Source organism: Penicillium verhagenii (genome assembly GCF_028828195.1).
Source record: "Penicillium verhagenii strain IBT 33310 chromosome Unknown utg000007l_segment0_segment0, whole genome shotgun sequence".
NCBI classification, from domain to species: Eukaryota; Fungi; Ascomycota; class Eurotiomycetes; order Eurotiales; family Aspergillaceae; genus Penicillium; species Penicillium verhagenii.
The window spans coordinates 1,321,551-1,340,652 of record NW_026643171.1 but is presented as its reverse complement, the minus strand read 5'-3'; the positions used below and the strand labels follow the sequence as shown (position 1 = coordinate 1,340,652).

The window sequence follows — 19,102 nt, the reverse complement described above, 5'->3', positions numbered from 1 at the left end:
GCCATGTTCCAGACACGGACTTAGCTTCTTTAGCCACCCATACTCCACCGAACAAAAGCTCATTGAATTTGCATATATATTTAAGCAGTTGATACAACCGAAATCGAAAGGTTGGACTATTGCATCAAGGAGGAAACCTTTGAACATTTCAAAGCGACTCGATTGACTCACCAAATCATGGATCTGACTGGGATCAGATAAGACGGATCAGATAATCAGAATTTGGTTAAGAAATTGACCTTCGGCGACCATGGGAACCATTCCGGTTGCAGGAAGCGGACCCTGGCGGCAGTGCAAAATGCACTGTGGGCAATCAAAGGTTATTTAGCCGATCGTCCATCAGATAACCCAGTACGGAAATCTATCTGTGCGTATCTAAGCGTTTGACGAGCGATTTCCAATTATCGATTTCGAGATACAAAAACAATGATGTTGAAAAAGGAAAAACACGACAGAAGACTATTTTCGACGTCTACTTTCAACAGATTTTCTCGCCCCCGAGCACTTTCTAGAACACAAAGGGATCCTGTGCACTTATTCCCGTACAACTCAATCCTCTCGCCCGAGATCGGCAAATAATATTCCAGAAAGAAATCTCGGAGTCGCCGGTGATTGGCAACCGAACAAACGCTGGATTTGATTTAATTACTTATCTGATCCCGCCAAGCTCCGGCAAGTGTGAAGGCGAATGAAAAACGAAGATGTGGAGACCTGATCCAGTAATCGAGTGCATATGCGCAAATTCAGGGTTTGCTCTCGACAGCCTTGGACCCTTTTTTTGGCTCTCGGGCATAGAAAAGGCTGGGCCTTCCCACTCTGCCAGGCAACTCTGTTCGAATTTTTTTATCTCGTTGCACTCTCAAGGACAATCGCGATACCGATCGCCGGCGATACCCTATAACCGCCAACATGGGCGCCATCGACATTATCAGGGGCCGAGACGAAAATGGACGCACATCCAAGTCCTTTGTGCCACCTCCGATCTATGAGGACGATGCTGGCGCACAAAAAGAGACTGGCAAGGAGATTTCGGCTGTCCCGGCTGGGGAAGAGTCGTTAGAGTGGCACGATGAAAAAGAGGTCCAGGCGCATCCCGACCAAATCAATTCAAATGCCGATATCGGCTTGCAAAAGGCTGAGGCGGCGGCCTTGGTCTACACGAAGAAGGTGGTGCTCGGAATATATGGCTGGTGAGTTCAAGTTGTTGTGGTTCAAAAAGAAAATCTAGGGGTTCCTCTTTCCCCGCGGGGAGCTAAGCGCTAATTTGCGACCAATCGATCGATCTGATTAGGATCTGGCTTTGCTATTTCATGCTGGCTTTCCATCAGACCATGTTGTCGAACCTTTCGCAATATGTGCTAGGTACATTCCAGGCCGCGCCACAGGTTACGACGGCCTACATTACTGCGGCTATTGTGGGAGGTGTGTTGAAATTGCCGCTTGGAAAGACCCTGAATTTGTGGGGCCGTGCCGAGGGTCTGTTCATATCCGTTGTCATTTATGTCATTGGAATGATCATCCTGGCCGCGTGCAATGGACCCAACTCATTTGCTGCTGGTTACACCCTTTACTGGGTCGGCTATTACTTTATTTATCTCATTTTAGAGATTTTCATCGCCGATACTACTGGACTGCGCAACCGAGCCTGGGCTTTTGCGTTTTCTACAACCCCTTTTATCTGCACGGCATTTACTGCGCCGCTGGCGGTGACGTCTTTTATAGAAACGTCTGGATGGCGTTGGGCATTTGGTGCTTTTGCCATCATTCAGCCTTGTGTCTTCATTCCTTTATGCCTTATCTTTAAATTTTATGAGAAGAAGGCTCAAAAATTGGGAGTGTTTAAGAGAGAGCCTAGTGGCCGGACCACTTTGCAATCTATCATTCATTATATTCACGAATTTGATGGTAAGTCATTCGCAAGAGTATAATTTTTTTTCTCGAAGCTAATAGTCGTGCGCAGTGATTGGTGCTTTCATCATCATGGCTGCATTCATTCTCTTTTTACTACCATTTAGCTTGACATCTTACGGCCTCGCCGAATATTCTAGCGCCAAGTTCATCGCTATGGTTGTGATCGGATTCTGCCTGTTCCCAGTCTTTGCCATTTGGGAGAGATATTTTGCTCGCAAGCACTTTATCCGGTGGGAGATTTTCAAAAATCGTTCTATCGCCGGTGCTTGTCTGCTCAGCCTCGTTTTGTTCTTCAACTTCGACCTATGGGACACATACTTCCAAGCCTTCCTGCTGGTTGTCTACGACCTTGGCTACACCAAAGCCGGCTACATGCTACAGACCTACAATGTCGGGTCCTGCTTTTGGTCCGTGGTGATGGGACTTTACATTTATAAAACCAAACACTTCAAGTGGGCTTGCTTGTGCTTCGGTTTGCCGCTCATGATGCTCGGCTCCGGTCTATTGATTCATTTCCGTGGCTCTGACCAAAGCATCGGTTATATCATCATGTGCCAGATCTTCATTGCCTTTGCTGGCGGTACCCTGGTTATCGGTAACGATATGGCTGCTATGGCTGGCGGTGATCGTGAGGGTATCCCACTGGCTCTTTCTCTCATTAGCTTGTTCAACAATGTCGGGAGCTCAATCGGCTATGCCGTCTGTGCTGCCATCTACAACAACACATATCTCGGGGCGCTCCGCAGTCGTCTCCCTGCTGACGAACAAGCGAACGCCGATGCGATATTCCAGGGCTCTTTCGCGACTCAATTGAAATACCCGGTTGGCTCTCCGGTCCGCGAGGCGGCTGCTTATGCTTGGGGCTATTCCCAGCGAATGAACTGCATTGCTTCCACATGCATTTTAATCTTGGGTATCCCGGCGATTCTTTTGTGGAAGAACTTCAACGTCGACAAGAAGCAGGTCAAGGGTACTGTAATCTAGTCTGCTTCCACGGATATCTTCCACGCGCAAGATTTAATTAGTGAATATTCAATATCTCAAGTTCAAGAATCCAGACTTCGAAGGCTTTCCCGAAATCTCCAATCTTCGGAAGCTCACATACATAATTTGGCTGCGAAAACGGCAGCAAAAAAAAGTATATACTGTAATATCCAAATTCAATTATGAGCTGGCTTGCATGTGCTTGGTCGATGGCCGGTATTCCATAATTTTAGCTTGATTCGAGAGCTTTTCCTGTTCTGCGACGATCTCAGTATGGTTCCATGGAAACTGATCTCCCATGAATCACCTGCTGAGAAGCCCGGGAGTTCCGAAGGTGCACAGAATATGGCGGCCGATAGAGGCCGTCCTAATTTCAATTTCTAACTTCACCGCCCTGTTTCCCGCTCGTATTGTATTTATCACATACAGGAATATCTTAAGGGATCTAAATATGGGTCACTTTTAGAATAGACTTGAGAAGGGACTTGAGAAGGGATTATATGACTAGGATCTCTGCCTCTCTTTCTTGCCAGTTATTGTGATAATTTACTGGGAGAAAGAGAAGGGGAGATTCTCGAGAGAGGAGGAGGAAAACCTGCTGTTTGTTTGCCGATATTGTTCCACTGTCCACAGTCCGCTCAAAAGTTTTAACAGTACTATAGTAACATGCTTCTGTTTGGTCTTTTGGTATCTGCGTTCACGCAGCAAATCACGAAGGAAGAATTCCCAGGATATCGCACAGTGAGTTAGATTCTTCTCTGAAATTTTTCTTCTCTTCTTTAACTCTCCTGGTTTTATAGCTTTTGAAACTTTTACTGAAGCTCCTTTTCACCAAAAGAATCCGCTTCTTGGTATGTTCATCCAGGTCTAACTCGACAAATATCCACCCAACCTATGGGTGGGTGCCCCTGGGCATAGTAGTGAAGTGAGAGCTATCTGAAGGTATGAAGGTCTAGACTTCAGCCTATTTATACCCTCAGTATTTGAATACTAATTATCACTTTACTCTCAGTTACCCACCTAGTTCGACAACACTTCGCTTTCAGTTGCTCAAAATGCCGAAGAACAAATCACAAACCTCCATACGGGCCCGCCGTGCTAGCAATCGCCCAGTCAAGTGCTTCAGGCTCAGAGAAGGCCAATTGGGAAGACGTGCATCAAGAATTCAATGTATAATGCAGTTCAAGAACAAATATGATTCATGAATTCAAATGTTTGGAATTACTCGTAATTTACTTTCTGCCAGTCTGGAAGTTGAAATTGGGATGTGACCCTTTAAAGGGTGGCCTCTATCGGCCGCCATAGATCTAATCAGACCCACCCAAAATCGTCAACGACAGTTCAAATGGGTAGAATTGAGGTTGAATCCCGAACTGAACCAACATTTGAATCATTTGCAAAAGAGGTCGGTCGCATCTCCTTCACACATGTGCAGTGGTTCCATGTTTGCGAGTGAATTTCCAACTTAACATTTGAAGGTTTCCAACACATCTGGCAACAAAGGCCACTGAATCATCTCGCCGTGCCAAGGCGACCGCGAGATATATATCATTTCGGCCAGTCTTGCAAATTAATCACTAAAATTTAAAAAAAAATCCAATTGATGGCTGCAACTTTTAAAACGAGAGACTGAGAGATTTGATCAATATAAGCTGTTGGAATTGGGGGGTTGCGATCGATCAAATTCCTCGTACATATTGAACGCCCCGTAAAATCAATGATCTCAAGACTGAAGATTTGCCCCAATCTTTATGATTTGCCCCCTTCCCCTCTTTCTATTATGCATTATTTGATATACGTCAAATGCCTCATATTCTGTTGTTCATGTCAAACAGCAGTAATCTCTCGCTTAAATAGGATAGGAATCTTGCACTTATTGTAGGATTCAAGCCAAAGATAACATATGATTTATGTTACGTTCTTTGTATGACAACTGGAATACGCTTCCTTCTTCCTTCTAGAAGACTCTAGAAGCCCTTATTCCTTCTATTCTAAGTTTATTTGTTGTGTCTGATATCAATATCCCCCGTTTGCACGAATCGCTTATTCTTGCTTAAGCGTGGTGCCGCACAACCGAGTTGTTGTGCACTCCCAACCGTACAAAACGCTATATCTTGGCGTTGTATTGTACACGTAAGGTTACAGGACAGCCTTGATTACAAGATCGCCTTGTTATCTCAAATCCTGCCAGTTATGAGCCCGGCCTCATTGATCTGAAGAACAACATAAACTCAAGTCTCTTCCTAGAGCCTGTTCCTTCCGTCGAACAGCGATTTGAGCTTCTTTCTTATAAGAACTCAGCTTTCTAGAGGAATCTTCCTTCTAGATTCTTCCAGAAGTCTTCCAATTATCTTCCAGAAGCTTCTATTATTCTTCTATTTCTTTCATTATGTCTTCATCTGATGTCAGGAAGCCAGTTACGCTTGTCTCCTATGATTCATGGCCTTCATGGATCGGCTACATTGAGCGTGTCGCCGGCGGTGTACAAATATGGGATGAAATCGATCCCTACTGGATTCCCACCGCTGCCGAGCCAATCAGAGGCCCTGAAATACCGCGTAAGGTTACAGGACAGCCTTGATTACAAGATCGCCTTGTTATCTCAAATCCTGCCATAGAAGGAAGATTCCTCCAGAAAGCTGAGTTCTTATAAGAAAGAAGCTCAAATCGCTGTTCGACGGAAGGAACAGGCTCTAGGAAGAGACTTGAGTTTATGTTGTTCTTCAGATCAATGAGGCCGGGCTCATAACTGGCAGAAATTTCCACTAGGCTAAAAAGGTGTCCAGACCCTAGTCTAACCCAGTAAATCATTCATATAGCCAATATTACCCCTATAAGCCCCACAAATCAGCCAGATAGGCTAATTTTACCAACATAAGCACACCCGGAGAATTACCGTGAACCGGCACCACTAACCTTATGTATTTTTGTTCACTTCCCTGTCCTTGCCTTTTTTGAAAATCGGCATCTCCCCTGGCTAACCCATGACGTGTCAAATCAACATTAGGGAACAGCAAATCAGAACATTTTAGCTTGGCAATAAGGTTTAGCCAGGAGAAACTCGAAAACTGTAAGGACTACGTAGTGATATTTCTTCAGCAAGAAGGTGTAGGATGAGTGCTCTGACTTGCGGCTAATTCCAGATGTCGCGTAGGTTGCTGGTAACATTTTTGAAGACATACATCAGGATGATAGGGCGTGATATTTCAAATGTTGAAAATCTCGACCGAGGAATGTTCATAGAACAAATAGTTTGCCACCACGTGCAGTTGACCATCAAATGTTAGCCCAAGTTCTTGATCCAGAAGTTGAATAATATCCACATCATGTGTGCATCAATGTTCAAATGTTCTGATCTTCTCAACATTTGAAGCAACCTTGAAAAACCCTCACGAGTTCATGCATGTGTCAACTGGTCCAGGTCGGATGGGGAATATAGATGGGCGTGCATGCCAGTCTTCTATATCCATAACCTCGACATACATCATAAAGCACTAGGTCATTACGGTCAATGTTCAGAAGATCCATAAGCTCATCCTTAAGAGGACCAAGGCGAACCGAAGAAGAGCCTGGGCCCGCGAAAGACTGGATATATGGAGCAGGTTGAATATGCCTTCATCTCCAGATGTCGAGTTACCTTACATAGCGATACGGAATATTGACTCTATAGGGCAGCCATGATCTCGCAAAATTCAATGTTTGATGAATATGAGATGTTAGGGTCTTTGCTGGGTTCTCATCTTCAGAGATAAATTCTCTGCTAGTACTAGGTAGCCCTGGGCTATTGAAGCTAACACTCCTGAAGGAAGGGATCAATGCGGTAGAGGTATTCTTCGATCAGCATTCTCGGAGTCTCCAAAAGACGTCTGCGTTTGCGCGGACTCGGCGGGGGACAGAAGCAGGCTGTCTTGGTACCGAATCACCCCTGAATAAAGACATTTTGGAGGCAGAGGCAATTTTTTTTTTTTTTTGAAATTAAAGGTAGATGGGTGAGTGGCTCTTGTTGTTATCCCGTAAACAAAAAGAGTGGGGCCATGGTCTGACGGGGATCAAGAAGGGAGTTTACCTCATTAGTAAAGGGTGAAACAACATGAAGAACGAGTCTACGAGGAAAGGAGATGGAGAGGATATGTGGGGTCGAACGGCTCGGCAGTAGGAAGAGGAGAACCGATCGGTGTCGGAAGGGGGGTCGTTGTTGGGAAGGTTTGCTCAGCTGAGCGGATTGGTTGCTCGAGAGCAGCGATTGTGTTAGCGAACGCCAATAAGATCATCGGCGTCTTCATTGGCGTTGACGTCGGCATCGGTACCAACGGACGCAGTATTTGTTTAGAGGTTGTTGTAAGTCTTGTAAGAAGTTTTAGCGACATATTCTCCTGAAGAGGTAGTATCTTCTTCTGAAGTTGCGGCATTGGACTTAGGCATGGCCTGATTCTTCCATTTGTCTTCGGAAAGCCTGCATTTAGACTGTACATGATTGCCCCAAGAACCGTGCTTTGGACACCATGCAGATTTGTTATCCGTATGAACTGAGTCATATCCAGAGCTGGATTTGTCCTGTGACTTTCGTTTGCCGCGCTTTCGGCTACGGTTTTTGCCCTTGCCAACATTGGTAGGCTTGTCGACGGTGGTGGCGGCGGCGCTGTTGTTGGATTTTTGGTGGTTCTGATGAAGCTTGTGAATTGAGTCACTCAAGAGGAAACGTGAGTAGACGCCGGCGAGTACGGTGTCTGTTATATTGTGAGTATCCACAATGAGGTTCGTCGTGAACGGTTTAATATCAGGATGGTACTGTATGCTCGATATGAACATGCAGAAGATGACGGTGTTGCCAAGCACTGAGGGATAATCAGCAAGGATGTTCTGAATCGCAAGCTGGAAGCGTTGAAGATGACTATGTGCGGTGTCTTCTTTCTTGTATTGAAGGTGCATGATCTTGTCCCACATGAGTAAGCTGTTTGGGTAGGACGTACGGTGGTATGCTTTCTTAAGAATGAGGTAGGCTTCCCTGAGATCAAACATGTTGTTGATCATAGTAGCGGCTCCAGGCGAGACTGTCAACTTAAGCACCATGCATCCGATGCAGTTAATCTGATCCCAATCACTCAGTGCCTTCTGCAACTTATCCATGGCGTCGGTCGGGATTCGTTCTACTGTACCGAAGATGGAGGTTAGGTATGCTGTCATGAGCGGAACGTCATGAATCTGATCTACACTGGGTCCAGCAGGTTTCTTCGCAAGACCCTGGAGGATCTGCCAGCATTTGGTGTCATATGCCCTGATCAATTGATTCATATCCTCACTCCACTTGCGCCAATCGGCATCTGTCTCAAGCTTCTTGATATTCTTTGCAAGTGAGAAGACGTCGATACGTCCGGCAGGATCGAAGCTAGACATGGTGGATGGCTAGAAAGTATGATGATGAAGAGGAGTGTTCCAATGGTGGACCCTTGGACAACAGTGACTGGTCGCGGGGTGATTATGATTGCACGGCAATGCGCAGTTTGTGAAGGTTCCGGCGAGTGCGATTGTTCACGAGTCGACAGTGATGGATCGTGATGACCCGTGGAATGTGTCTGGGGAGGACTGGGAATATTCGGATTCCTTGTGTCCAACAGGTGGAAGCTGTTACTGAACTTTGATGAAAGAAACTGATTCTTCCGATGTGGAGTGCTCGATGGAGATGGAAGTCTTGAGCTTCTGTCTCGACGCACAAGCGAAGGGTGCGATCTGACAGACCAGCGAACGAAGGGTGCAATGCAGGAACGCTGCAAAGTGGGGTGCGTTACAGGAATCACCTGTAATACGGGGGAAACGCGGGGAACGCCTGTGTAAATCGAAGGAACGGAGCAGTTGATCAACGCGTTAGATAGAATCAAGTGGAACGAGGGCTCATAACCTGGAAGAACACGAAGAACGAGTCTATCAGAAAAGGGGGGCGAGAACGCACGTAATGCTGTGCTATTGGGTGCTGCAAAGAAGAAAAAAGAAAAGAGAGAGCACTTGAGAGCACTGAGAAGGAAGATCTATCTACAAGGAGATAAGTGAGAGTATATATATCACATGACAAGTGACCAAACACCATTGCCAGTGGATTGCATCTAAGCACTAGGGCCTTTAAAAAGGCAGATCGCCATAGCTCAAAGCTAGTACTATCCATCAGCGAGTCAAAAGATACAGATTATGCTATGTGGTCTCTCCAAATTGAGGTCATAGATATTTTCAGGGCTGTGTACCGGCCCGAGGATTTGCAGACGGTGGAGAGTATGAGTGTGCTGATAGGTACTAGTATTCATCTGGCTGCAGATGGGCGGCTGCTGAGGCGCTCCAAATGTATATGCTGCTAGCGGGCCTTAGACAAGCTGGGGGGGGGGGGGGGGGGGGCTGATACACCCGAGTAACCAGATGAACACCCCAAGGTACTAATGTGGAACAGGGTCGTTGATGGTTGCCACTCCAAAATTGATGAGTGTACCAAAGGAGTTCGTTGGAGTTAGATGGTTTGAAGGGAATTTTGAGTGTTCTTTCTCGGTAGTCGAGCGAGGTTGCACATGTTTAAACGAAGCCATATCTGAAAGAAAATAAATCAATTAGGTTCATGATATTGATAAAAAGACAAGCGAGAAAACAAGGTATATTTCTCTTGGGCTCTAACAATCCGCTCTCTATAATGCAAGTGCGCAAATGCGAAAATTAGTGATTCAGTTCCTGGCTTCCTCTGAAAGAAGCCTTTTCCCCCTTGTTCCCAACAAGCGCAACGCAACGCGACGCGCGCGCAATCAGTATATTATCTATTTAGCCTTCCAAAACAGCCATCCAAAAGCTGCCACCAGCTTCAAGCCAGCAGCCATCCACAGCGCAGACTCCATACCGCCACTGCTCCGACTCAACCACCCACCAACAATGGCACCAATAAGCAAGAAGACCACGCCTCCAATACGGCGATTGCGCTTGACATTGTCCGTCGGCTTCTGGAGCAGCTTCGCATCGGAGGCAATATCAAAGTATACACTGGTGAGTACGACGGTGGGGATCTCATTGTAACCCAAAGCGCGACTGCAGGTCATACCACCGGCGGACTGGAAAGCCAAGAGTCCAATGGGGATGAGTTCCAGGAACAAGGGGCCGCCGTCCAGGGTGGTATCGTTTGACTTGTGGGGGATGAGATTGGCCTGGATGAGAGCGACGGCGATGACGATGAGGGCCGTTTGCACGAGGAAGGAGACGAAGAGGGTGCCGCGGCGGAGGGAGCCGACCGTGCGCATGGAGATGGAGAAGATCATCGCGCCGGAGAAAAAGGAGACGATGGAGACGAGGGACTTGAGCCAGCCCCACGGCTTGCTGGTTGGCTGGTTGGAGGCGCCGAGGCCGAGGAAGATGGTGTTACCTGTTCATGGGCGTCGGAGGTTAGTATGCGTGTGGGTTGGTTTTGGGCCTTTCGGCGCGAATCGAGTCGCTGGAGTGATTCATACCGGTTTGCATGCCCAGGAAACAGGACCACGCATTGTAGGCGCTGCTGTCGCACAGACCGGTGAGGAAACAGAGGAGCAGACAGACGAGGTCGGCATGGCTGGGATTGAGCTCTTGGGTCCATCGTGTTGTGAGGGTTGATTGTTTGCGCATGTCTGCGGAGGGGCTAGCCTCTAGGTCCGGTGTCGGGGTCTCCGCGGGTTTCTCCATTTTTGTTTTTTTGTGCCGTATGAATGCGCGCCTTGTTTATTATTGACGGGGTCTATGGGGATAACGCTGGGGAAAGAAAAAGGAGATCAAGGCGAGAAACAAACGACGGAATAAGAGAAGGACTTGGGATTGCAAGGGAGGGAGGAGCGGTAAAATGGAAAAGTTCAACAAGAGTTGCCGCGGCGAACTAGACCGATTCCCGTATTTTCGGTGTTTGGGCAATCACGACATTGGCTCAACGGACTAATGTACTCCACTTGGCCCTTGGAGACTCCCCGTAGGGCTGAAACTTGAAGAGTGGAGGGGGTTCCTTTAGGCTTTTTCTTTCACCGGTGCTTCACAAGGTACTTGTCGCTCTCTTTTAACGATTCCTTTTCATACAACTCTACCATTGCTGGAACCATAGCCATGATAGGACATTCACGTTTTTCCCGCCGATATATCTGTGCCTGAATTCGTAAGACTATACAAGTGCGACGTTGAATCATAATCCAATCGCACTGCCAAGAAGGCGATGCCGAGCCGGGCTCACCGGAGAGACAAAATCTGCATGTTCAAGTGACACGATAACTTCCGGAGATACACAGAAAAGGACATTGGCAAAAAGATAAACAGCTCCAAGTGTTCCATGCACCTAGATAAGTACTGGAGTTGCAGTCACACCGCTAGGCCCAGGTTGGTAGTTGCTACGAAGTATCCATACAAGTTCTAGTAGATAGCGGAGTCAGGCAAACCGCCAAGAAACACACGCTAAATCTGGAATCCTGACGCGTTATCGGCTTGGAAGTGCTTCTAATGCTACTCTACGGCAGCCTTGGCCGAGGTTTGGACTCGTCACACAACTCAGGGACGCGTTCAACCTGCAACATTGCTTTTTTCAAGTGCCGGGATAGCCCTGGAAATTTTAGAATATTGATCGAGTCCAATTGATATGTAACATATAGGATGCAAAGATGGCATAAAAACCAACTTTGTGTTTGCTTTGAAGATTTGAGCGTATAACTAGCGGGTATCTACATTGACCGGCAAACAAAATGCTAAGAGATCGGCAGGCAACAATTCAACCAACTGTACCAAATCTACATGCATTTTGGAGTTCAGATGCTAAATTCCAAGATTTTGGCTGCAATGTGGGCTCGCAGCCTCGCTCGTGCTGGAGACCCATTTTTATCTGTCGCTGTGAACCAGTGATGTCGTTCAATCCAGCTCGATAGCCTCGTCATGACTCGGAATCCAGGTTTGGGACCAATTCATAGCTTGGTTTTGCAGTTGATCAAAGAATTCCCAACCGGCAGCTTCCAGAGACAAATAAAAAAAAGCTTTACTGCAAATTAAATACTTGAACCTTTCCTTTTCCCGCTACCCTTCCCTTCAATGCATCAAACTGCTTGATTTGTGATTTGTATGGCGGAGGGCTTTTCCACAACCGGATCCGCTGTTATATGGACCCTGGATCCTAGTGCTCTGACTTGGCAGGTTATTTCAATTCGCACCGATCATCTCTTGGAGATTTTCCTCTCGCTCGACCATTTCTCCCATTCAATTGAATCCCCATGAGCGGACTCTTGAGACATCACATCCAAAATCAATCGCGGCCACAGGCCCGCCGATCATATACAACATGACGACGCCCACATACCAAACCACCAAGCCCTTGACGCGCCTCCTAAGCTTGAATAAGGTCAAGCTCCTAGCCGTCTCCCTAGCACTATCCACAACCATTCTCCTGGCCTCATATTCATGGAAAAACAACCTCAGTCTCGGCCACGTCCTGGACCTATCGGCCGCGAGCGCCGAAAATAAAGATGCAGATTCACCACCAGAACCCGATTTCTGGAACTGGCAAACAATCACCCATTTCGAAAAATATAAATCAAAGGGCCTACTAACAACAGAGGACATCTGCGCCGACTTCCCCGCAAACATCCTCTCTCGCGTCCAGGTCGTGCTCAAGACCGGCGCAACAGAAAGCGCAGACCGCATCGACGCCTCCATGACCTCCGTCACGCGCTGCATATCCAATCTCCTCGTCGTCTCGGACCGCGCAACCGAGCTCCACGGCCACCGCGTCCACGACGTCCTCGCTGACCTAGCACCCCTCGCCGCACGCATGAACATCACAGACTTCGGCGCCTACGAGGCCCTGCAGCGCGGCGACAAGAATTTTGGCGGCGCAGAGGGCTGGCGTCTGGACCGGTTCAAGTTCCTGCCTATGATCGAGCGCGCGAGGGAAGCCAATCCGACGGCCGAATGGTTCGTGTTCCTAGAAACAGACACCTACCTTTTCTGGGATAATGTGTTCCGGCTCCTGGACCAGTTTGATCCAAGCGTGCCGCTGTACTTTGGGTCGCCGTCGCCGGGCTTTTGGCTGGAACATGAGGAGCGGGTATGGTTTGCGTATGGGGGATCTGGGTTCATTCTTTCCAGGGCGGCTGTTGAGGTTTTGACGGAGCGGCAAGTGGGCGCCTTTGGCGAGTACGCGGAGCCGTCGGTTAGTGAGCGGTATATGGAAGTGGTGGATCGCGATTGCTGTGGGGACTCGGTGCTGGGGTTTGCGCTGTATCAGAAGGGTGTTAATATCTCGGGCTTGTGGCCTATGTTTAATGCGCATGCGTTGCATGGGATTCCGTTTGATGCCAAGCACTGGTGTCAGCCTGTGATTAGCTTGCATAAGTCTTTGTTTGCGGATATGACGGGATTGGCTAAGTGGGAGAGCGGGCGGGATAGATCGGTAAGTTTGTTTGGTGGCTGGTGACATCACGGATACGGGCTGACATGGAACAGAACCCTGTTCTATATTCGGATCTGGCTGATTATCTCCAGTTGGGAGAATTGTCGGACCGGGTCGGTTGGGATAATGGTGATTTTGGGGGACATATTGAGCCGCCCGAGTCGGAGGCGCATGCCTCCTTGAGCGCGTGTCGGATGGCGTGTCAAGACAGCGATGCTTGTCTCTCATTCACATGGGATGCATCGGGGCATTGTGTATTTGTTCGCACAATTCGTCTCGGGGCCGCAAATAATGTTTCGCCGGATAAGCTGACGGCTGGGTGGGATAACTCTGGGATCCAGAGGTGGCGTGAGAGTAATAAGTGCGAGGCGCCGATGTGGGTGAAGCCAAGCATAAAGAGAATCTTTTAGAGCTTGTATATGTAGACTGCAGAACACTTGATACCCGATACATAGACAGACATGATTTAATATGATGAACGGAAGCTTCGAAAGAAGCTAGGATCACGACCTTGTTCGAAAATGTTTGTACACATGTACTTGATTGAAAATATGGACAGGTATGCAATTCTATATGTATAAAGCACGAAGGGGTATAAGTAAAAAGGACGCCGGCGCCCACCTAGATTTAGATCGGGAGGTGACTATGTTCAGTGTCACTCTCCTCGTCTTTGGGCCTAACCAGCTGGTATAGTGCGCCCATATCTGGCCTGCGACGCCGTAAACGACGGAAGACGGCGCAGTACAGTCCACCAAGAAGACAAGTGAAGGAAAAAACCAGAATGATCGTGACTCCCCAGGGATGATCCGAGGAGAAACTTGTTTCAGGCGCAGAGCCTCGTGAGACAACCTCCGTCCTCCCGATGACCTCGCCGTTTGAATTTATGGCGGCAACGCGGAAATAAGAGGTAACGACATCTGAGATCGGAACCTCGGTCTCAAAGCCGGAGCGTGGGACTTCGTCAACGGGGACGAATGTCATGTTTGTAAGATTGTCCCCGTCCCAAGCTTCCAGCGCCCATGAAGCAACCTCGGTCGCTCCGTTCCAACTCACAAAGATGCTGTCGCCAGCCATCTCAGCATCAGGGATTGTGTCTGGCATACCGACCCATTTGTCCTTGAAGACTCGGTATGACATTGTCCGGCCGAAAGTGAAATAGGCCGAGGCGCCGAAGTGCGTATTGCAGACGACTTCGCCATCGGCCGAAAACTCTGTGAACGCCGCGCTGTGGCCCCAGCCAACAAGCACGTTGCCCGTGTCAAGCACCTGCACGTTACCCTGCGTAACAGCCATCATGCCTTGTGGGTGGCTGTATTTTGTGACCACCTTAGCCGTGCGCCCGGGGATGTCTAACTCGATCAGGAGACCTTGGCTAACGGCAGACAGATCTGTGTTGTCATTGGCCGCGTTGTTCAGAATAGTGATGCGGTTGGGCCCACGCCAGCGAGCATCGTGCTGCCACTTGAAGCCAGTTGCCGAGCCATCCGAATCCTCGGGATCGTCGAAATCGTTGTATTTCCCACCCAATGTCCAAAGTACCTTGCCGCTTGAGTCGATGCATGTGACTGTATGTGTGTGTCGCGCCGATACGAGGTAGTGGCCGTCATCGTTTTTGTCCACGCTGTTCATGTGGAAGTAATCGTAACCGAGGGTTCGTTCGTGACCTTTGTCGCCCAGTGGTTCGTAACTGGTTTCCGGAGGGTAGGTATGCGACGATCGCCATTCGAACAGGAGCTCACCAGTCGCAATGTCGACTTCTTGAATGACACCTTCGTAAAGCCATCCGAGTTCGGGACCGCCGACAGAGGTCAAATCGGCTGGGATGGGTTCGTAGATTGTGAGGAGGGCGGTGTCGTTGACGGTAATTTGGAGGTCGTGAAGATCGCCCTGAAGAATGCCAACAGGGGATACGATGTATTTTGGGGTATAGGTGTAATCAAGCTGTAGTTGCCGTAAGAAAAAAAAAATTAGCCCCCTGTAGCCAATGAGAAGAAAACGCCCCCAATCGAGGATTGCCAAGCAGATGCTAGGGCCCATACCATATACCATGATCCTCGACCATGTCCATCTTCTTCATCTCCCTGCCAGTATGTGAGGTAATCCTCGCCCTTGTAGTGTTGGACTTTGAAATCCTGAGTCGTTCCCCAGTTGTATTTCTTGTAAACGAGCTCGCCCTGAGCGTCGAGGATCATTGGTCCCGGATGGCGCACGGAGTCGCCCCGTGGCGCAAGGAAGGTATATCGTTGGTCGCATTTTGCGCCGGCCGGAGAAATCTCGACGATTGGCGCCTCCTCATCGAAGGAGAGGTATGTTTGTGTTGGACCGAATCCGGAAAATCCCAAATCGTACCTACTCAAGCCGAGTCGGAATCGAAACCTGAGAAGCTGCGGCACAATAAAGAGGTAGAATAAGACGAGGCCGCCCAGTGACAACAGAAGCGCCGGCAATAAACGTCTCGAGCCGGGTCTTTGTGGTCGATCGCTGCGGCCAAGCCAGGAGCTCAAGCGCAGAGTGGCGGAGGAAGCCCGCATGGACATTGGATCATTGCAGGTCCTCGATCAATGACGGGTGTTTCAGGGGAGGGGGTTAGGGGGGGGAAGAAGTAAGTAGGATGCCGAAGAGATGACAGTTGAGCGGAGCGGGCGTTAGATGGGGATCACTGCCACAGATATATTCTCGACGCCACCCCTTCGATGACCTAAATGGTCTCGCCGACTATCCGGACCAAGCGCTCTCCCCTTGCTGGACCTCCCCGCAAGTACTCCGGAACAGAAATTCTTCACCAGCAACGTGGTGCACCTTCCTCGGCGCGCGTCCTGATTTGGTGGCCCATAGAAGGTTTCCCACCTGCCAAGGTTTAGTGGAGTTCGTCTTTGCGGGATTGCGTACGTGAACTTGTAACTCTTTACCCGGACGGGGTCTATTTGATTATCTGTGGATGTCGTCAACTGAACCACAATTCGAGTTGACCAGTCAAAGTGAGTGGTGGGGTCTCATTTCGCAGAGTCCCCTACCAAGACCCCGGCGGCCGTAGCGCCATCGCCCACGCGTCCTACGTCGCAACCGGGCAAGATGTGGCGTTCCCAGGTGTCCGATGTGGACTCGATGTCTCCAATCTATGGCCAATCATGTCGTCATTCCAGAAGACTCGACCTTGATCAAAAGCGAAGATATCCGTGGATTCAAGTTTCCTTGGCGCGAAAGTGGAAAAAACGAAGTAGAAAAAAAAGAAAAAAAAGACCAATGCTTGAACGATTATCCCTTGGCAAATTACAATAAAAAAACGAATAAAGTTCCAATGATGATCCCTGAAAATCTCTGTTCAATTTTGTGGGAAACAAGGGGAAACTATTGGCTCCACCAACAAAAACTGCCGCTTTTCTATTTTTTTCTTTCTTTTCTTCTCTCAAGGCGGAGGACGGTACGAATACGACTAAACGAACTCCGTATATCAGTCCAATTGATCCATGTCACTTGTGTCATTATCGTGCCATCGAGCGCCATCAATAGACCCGTCACGCTCAATCTATACTCGGGCGGGGAAACTTGATTAGGGCAAGCTCCAGACCAGGATCAATGCCAAGATCTTGTTTTGCGCTGTCATTTCCTGTTCAACTCGGTTAAAACCCTCTAATCCGCTCTAATCCGACCCTTAACTCCGCACGGTGGGATCTCGAGTTTCCAAGACTCGGGGAATTGCAACTGGATTCCCTATCATGTCTATTCCGTAACTCCACATCCGCAGTCCTCCGCAGTATAGCAATATCTAGCGAGACAGAGCCCCGCAGAGTCACGTATCGGTTTTCCCTATTTAGGTGTCTTGCGTGGTTCAGCGCCACATGGCTGTAAAGCCACTGCCACAAGCCTCCTTTTATATTATGGGTGAGCTTAAGTAGTAAGGAGCGCGGAATACTCCGTCTGTGGACGTTATTAATATCTCAGCTGTTGTACTGCCCAGGTGCTGCTTCAACATCCAACCGAGACGACCCCTTTTTCTAGAAGTTCGCTATGTGGGACTAGTGCTTTGAATGGGCCATGTTGATTTGCTAGTTCGAAAAGCTGTCTCTCTTTTGTTCCACAACAGGTTATTTTCGTTAATCTTGCCGACTTGTGGAGCAATTGGGTGGATTTACGGAAATATCACCTCCCTGGAGATCCATAACACTAGTCAAAAATCCCTAGAGATGTTCAAATGTTTGTTTTGATCTGATAGTGTGCCCAAATCCCCCTTAACCAAGCAGCCTCAAGCTTCCAACGCACCAGGAGACGATCAAATCCATCAAAATTCATTGTTCAAACGTTAATGTAAAATGGTACGCATAACGGCCATCGAGAATTTCTTTCAATGTGGGTATAGTGCCATACAATAACAAAAGGCAAGAAAACAACAACAAAGAGTAACGCAGCAAGAAATACAAATAACCCAGCCCAGAATCTTCTCAACTACAACGGCTCAAGAATATTCACAGGAAGAGCAAACCTGTGTTTGACTTTCTCGCCCGCGATCTCAAAGGTTATCTTCCATTTCATAGTGTGGGAATGTTTGATGTTGTATGTCATGAAACTGGGTCGTAGTTGGGCCATCCTCCACGCGTCCCAAACGATCTTTCGGTTTCCAGCCTTCACGCCCCACCCGTGCAAAGATAACTGGAAGATATTGCCGAGGTCTACCGGCATTCTCTTTTCCCCAGTGGTGAGTATCAGTGGTTGCTCAAGATCCGCCAAAGAGCGTTCGAAGTTGATGCTGAGATCTTCGTCGTGTTCATGCGGATGTATCACACCCAAGATGGCGCTCGGGGCCTGGGATTGGGTTTTGAGATGTATTTCAAATTCGAGCTCCACGATGCGAAGATGATGTGCGACATCGTTGATGCTAGCACTGGTTCCAGCGGAGTCTGGGATGATCTCTAGCCGCAATGGCAATGGGGTTGGGTCATCCAAGTGAATGGACGTCGGGACGGTGAAGAGGAGCTCATACCGAAGCCTCGGTACCTTTGACGAGGAGAAAATCTGTTTCGCATGCTGCTTGAACGAGAGTTCTGCATCTTCCATTCCTGGCAGTAGTCGGTAGGTCGAGATCTGCTGTATTTGCTTGAACATTCTCGGCGCACTGATAGGGTCTGGTAACTGGTGACGAAGAGTGATGGGGCAAATGGCTTCGTGGGATTTGTGATGGCCTCCGAACTCATAGTTCATCTCTGCCTTGAGGTAGTACTCAACAAGCTCATATGACCGACCCATGTCGCTGTCGGAGTAGAAGGACCCCGGCAGAAGGCGCTTGGTCGGGTCCGCCGCAGGGTATTCGACACCCATTGGGAGGAAGCTGGACTGCCAATCGTGCCGGCCATGACCGTATGGTTGCATAGCTTGGTGTGGGATATCCACCCTGATCGGCCAGCTCAGCGGAACATCAGCCCCCTCGGCAAGATGCAGGGGTCCTTTGAATACGGTGGTCTCATTGGAAGCAATGAGCTGCCAATCGTCACGATAAATGGATACGGTATTTTGTTCGGGGCCATTTAAATTGTGCTTGGTTATCTTGACCTTGACGCGACCGAAAAAGTATAGTTTTATGGAAGCTTCAGAGGTGACGATTGGCATTCTTCGAACCAAATTGCCGATGATGGTGTCGCCGGGTGAATAGGCCCATTCATACGGTGCTGCAATGTCAAACTTGAAGGCTGGACTTCCAGAGGCCTGATGCGCTGGCATATTGGCTATCGTTGCTAAATAGACCTGTAGTGATGAATTATTTTATGTCTTTTTATTTCAAACGGAGCGCGTCCTTCTTATAATTTC

The 19,102-nt window shown here is 48.5% G+C and overlaps 7 protein-coding genes across 7 annotated transcripts; 3 read left to right on the top strand and 4 right to left on the bottom strand.

Moving 5' to 3' along the window:
• Positions 1 to 909: 909 nt before the first annotated feature.
• Positions 910 to 2,895, top strand: N7466_007180 (uncharacterized protein; the record flags this gene model as incomplete). The annotated part of the gene is made up of 3 exons (XM_057166569.1): positions 910 to 1,190; positions 1,292 to 1,905; positions 1,961 to 2,895. 3 exons carry the CDS (start codon positions 910 to 912, stop codon positions 2,893 to 2,895), a joined length of 1,830 nt encoding a protein of 609 aa, XP_057019610.1.
• Positions 2,896 to 5,284: 2,389 nt separating this feature from the next.
• On the top strand, positions 5,285 to 5,476 carry N7466_007179 (uncharacterized protein; the record flags this gene model as incomplete). The annotated part of the gene is made up of 1 exon (XM_057166568.1): positions 5,285 to 5,476. One exon carries the CDS (start codon positions 5,285 to 5,287, stop codon positions 5,474 to 5,476), a length of 192 nt encoding a protein of 63 aa, XP_057019609.1.
• Positions 5,477 to 7,221: 1,745 nt separating this feature from the next.
• N7466_007178 (uncharacterized protein) lies at positions 7,222 to 8,289 on the bottom strand (the record flags this gene model as incomplete). Its single annotated transcript, XM_057166567.1, has 1 exon — positions 7,222 to 8,289. The coding sequence occupies one exon, from the start codon at positions 8,287 to 8,289 to the stop codon at positions 7,222 to 7,224; it is 1,068 nt and encodes a 355-aa protein (XP_057019608.1).
• Positions 8,290 to 9,683: 1,394 nt separating this feature from the next.
• On the bottom strand, positions 9,684 to 10,572 carry N7466_007177 (YoaK family protein; the record flags this gene model as incomplete). The annotated part of the gene is made up of 2 exons (XM_057166566.1): positions 9,684 to 10,279; positions 10,365 to 10,572. The coding sequence occupies 2 exons, from the start codon at positions 10,570 to 10,572 to the stop codon at positions 9,684 to 9,686; spliced, it is 804 nt and encodes a 267-aa protein (XP_057019607.1).
• Positions 10,573 to 12,193: 1,621 nt separating this feature from the next.
• On the top strand, positions 12,194 to 13,713 carry N7466_007176 (uncharacterized protein; the record flags this gene model as incomplete). The annotated part of the gene is made up of 2 exons (XM_057166565.1): positions 12,194 to 13,303; positions 13,357 to 13,713. The coding sequence occupies 2 exons, from the start codon at positions 12,194 to 12,196 to the stop codon at positions 13,711 to 13,713; spliced, it is 1,467 nt and encodes a 488-aa protein (XP_057019606.1).
• A 217-nt stretch (positions 13,714 to 13,930) lies between these two features.
• Positions 13,931 to 15,840, bottom strand: N7466_007175 (arylsulfotransferase family protein; the record flags this gene model as incomplete). The annotated part of the gene is made up of 2 exons (XM_057166564.1): positions 13,931 to 15,244; positions 15,343 to 15,840. The coding sequence occupies 2 exons, from the start codon at positions 15,838 to 15,840 to the stop codon at positions 13,931 to 13,933; spliced, it is 1,812 nt and encodes a 603-aa protein (XP_057019605.1).
• Positions 15,841 to 17,746: 1,906 nt separating this feature from the next.
• On the bottom strand, positions 17,747 to 19,015 carry N7466_007174 (uncharacterized protein; the record flags this gene model as incomplete). Its single annotated transcript, XM_057166563.1, has 1 exon — positions 17,747 to 19,015. One exon carries the CDS (start codon positions 19,013 to 19,015, stop codon positions 17,747 to 17,749), a length of 1,269 nt encoding a protein of 422 aa, XP_057019604.1.
• Positions 19,016 to 19,102: the final 87 nt, after the last annotated feature.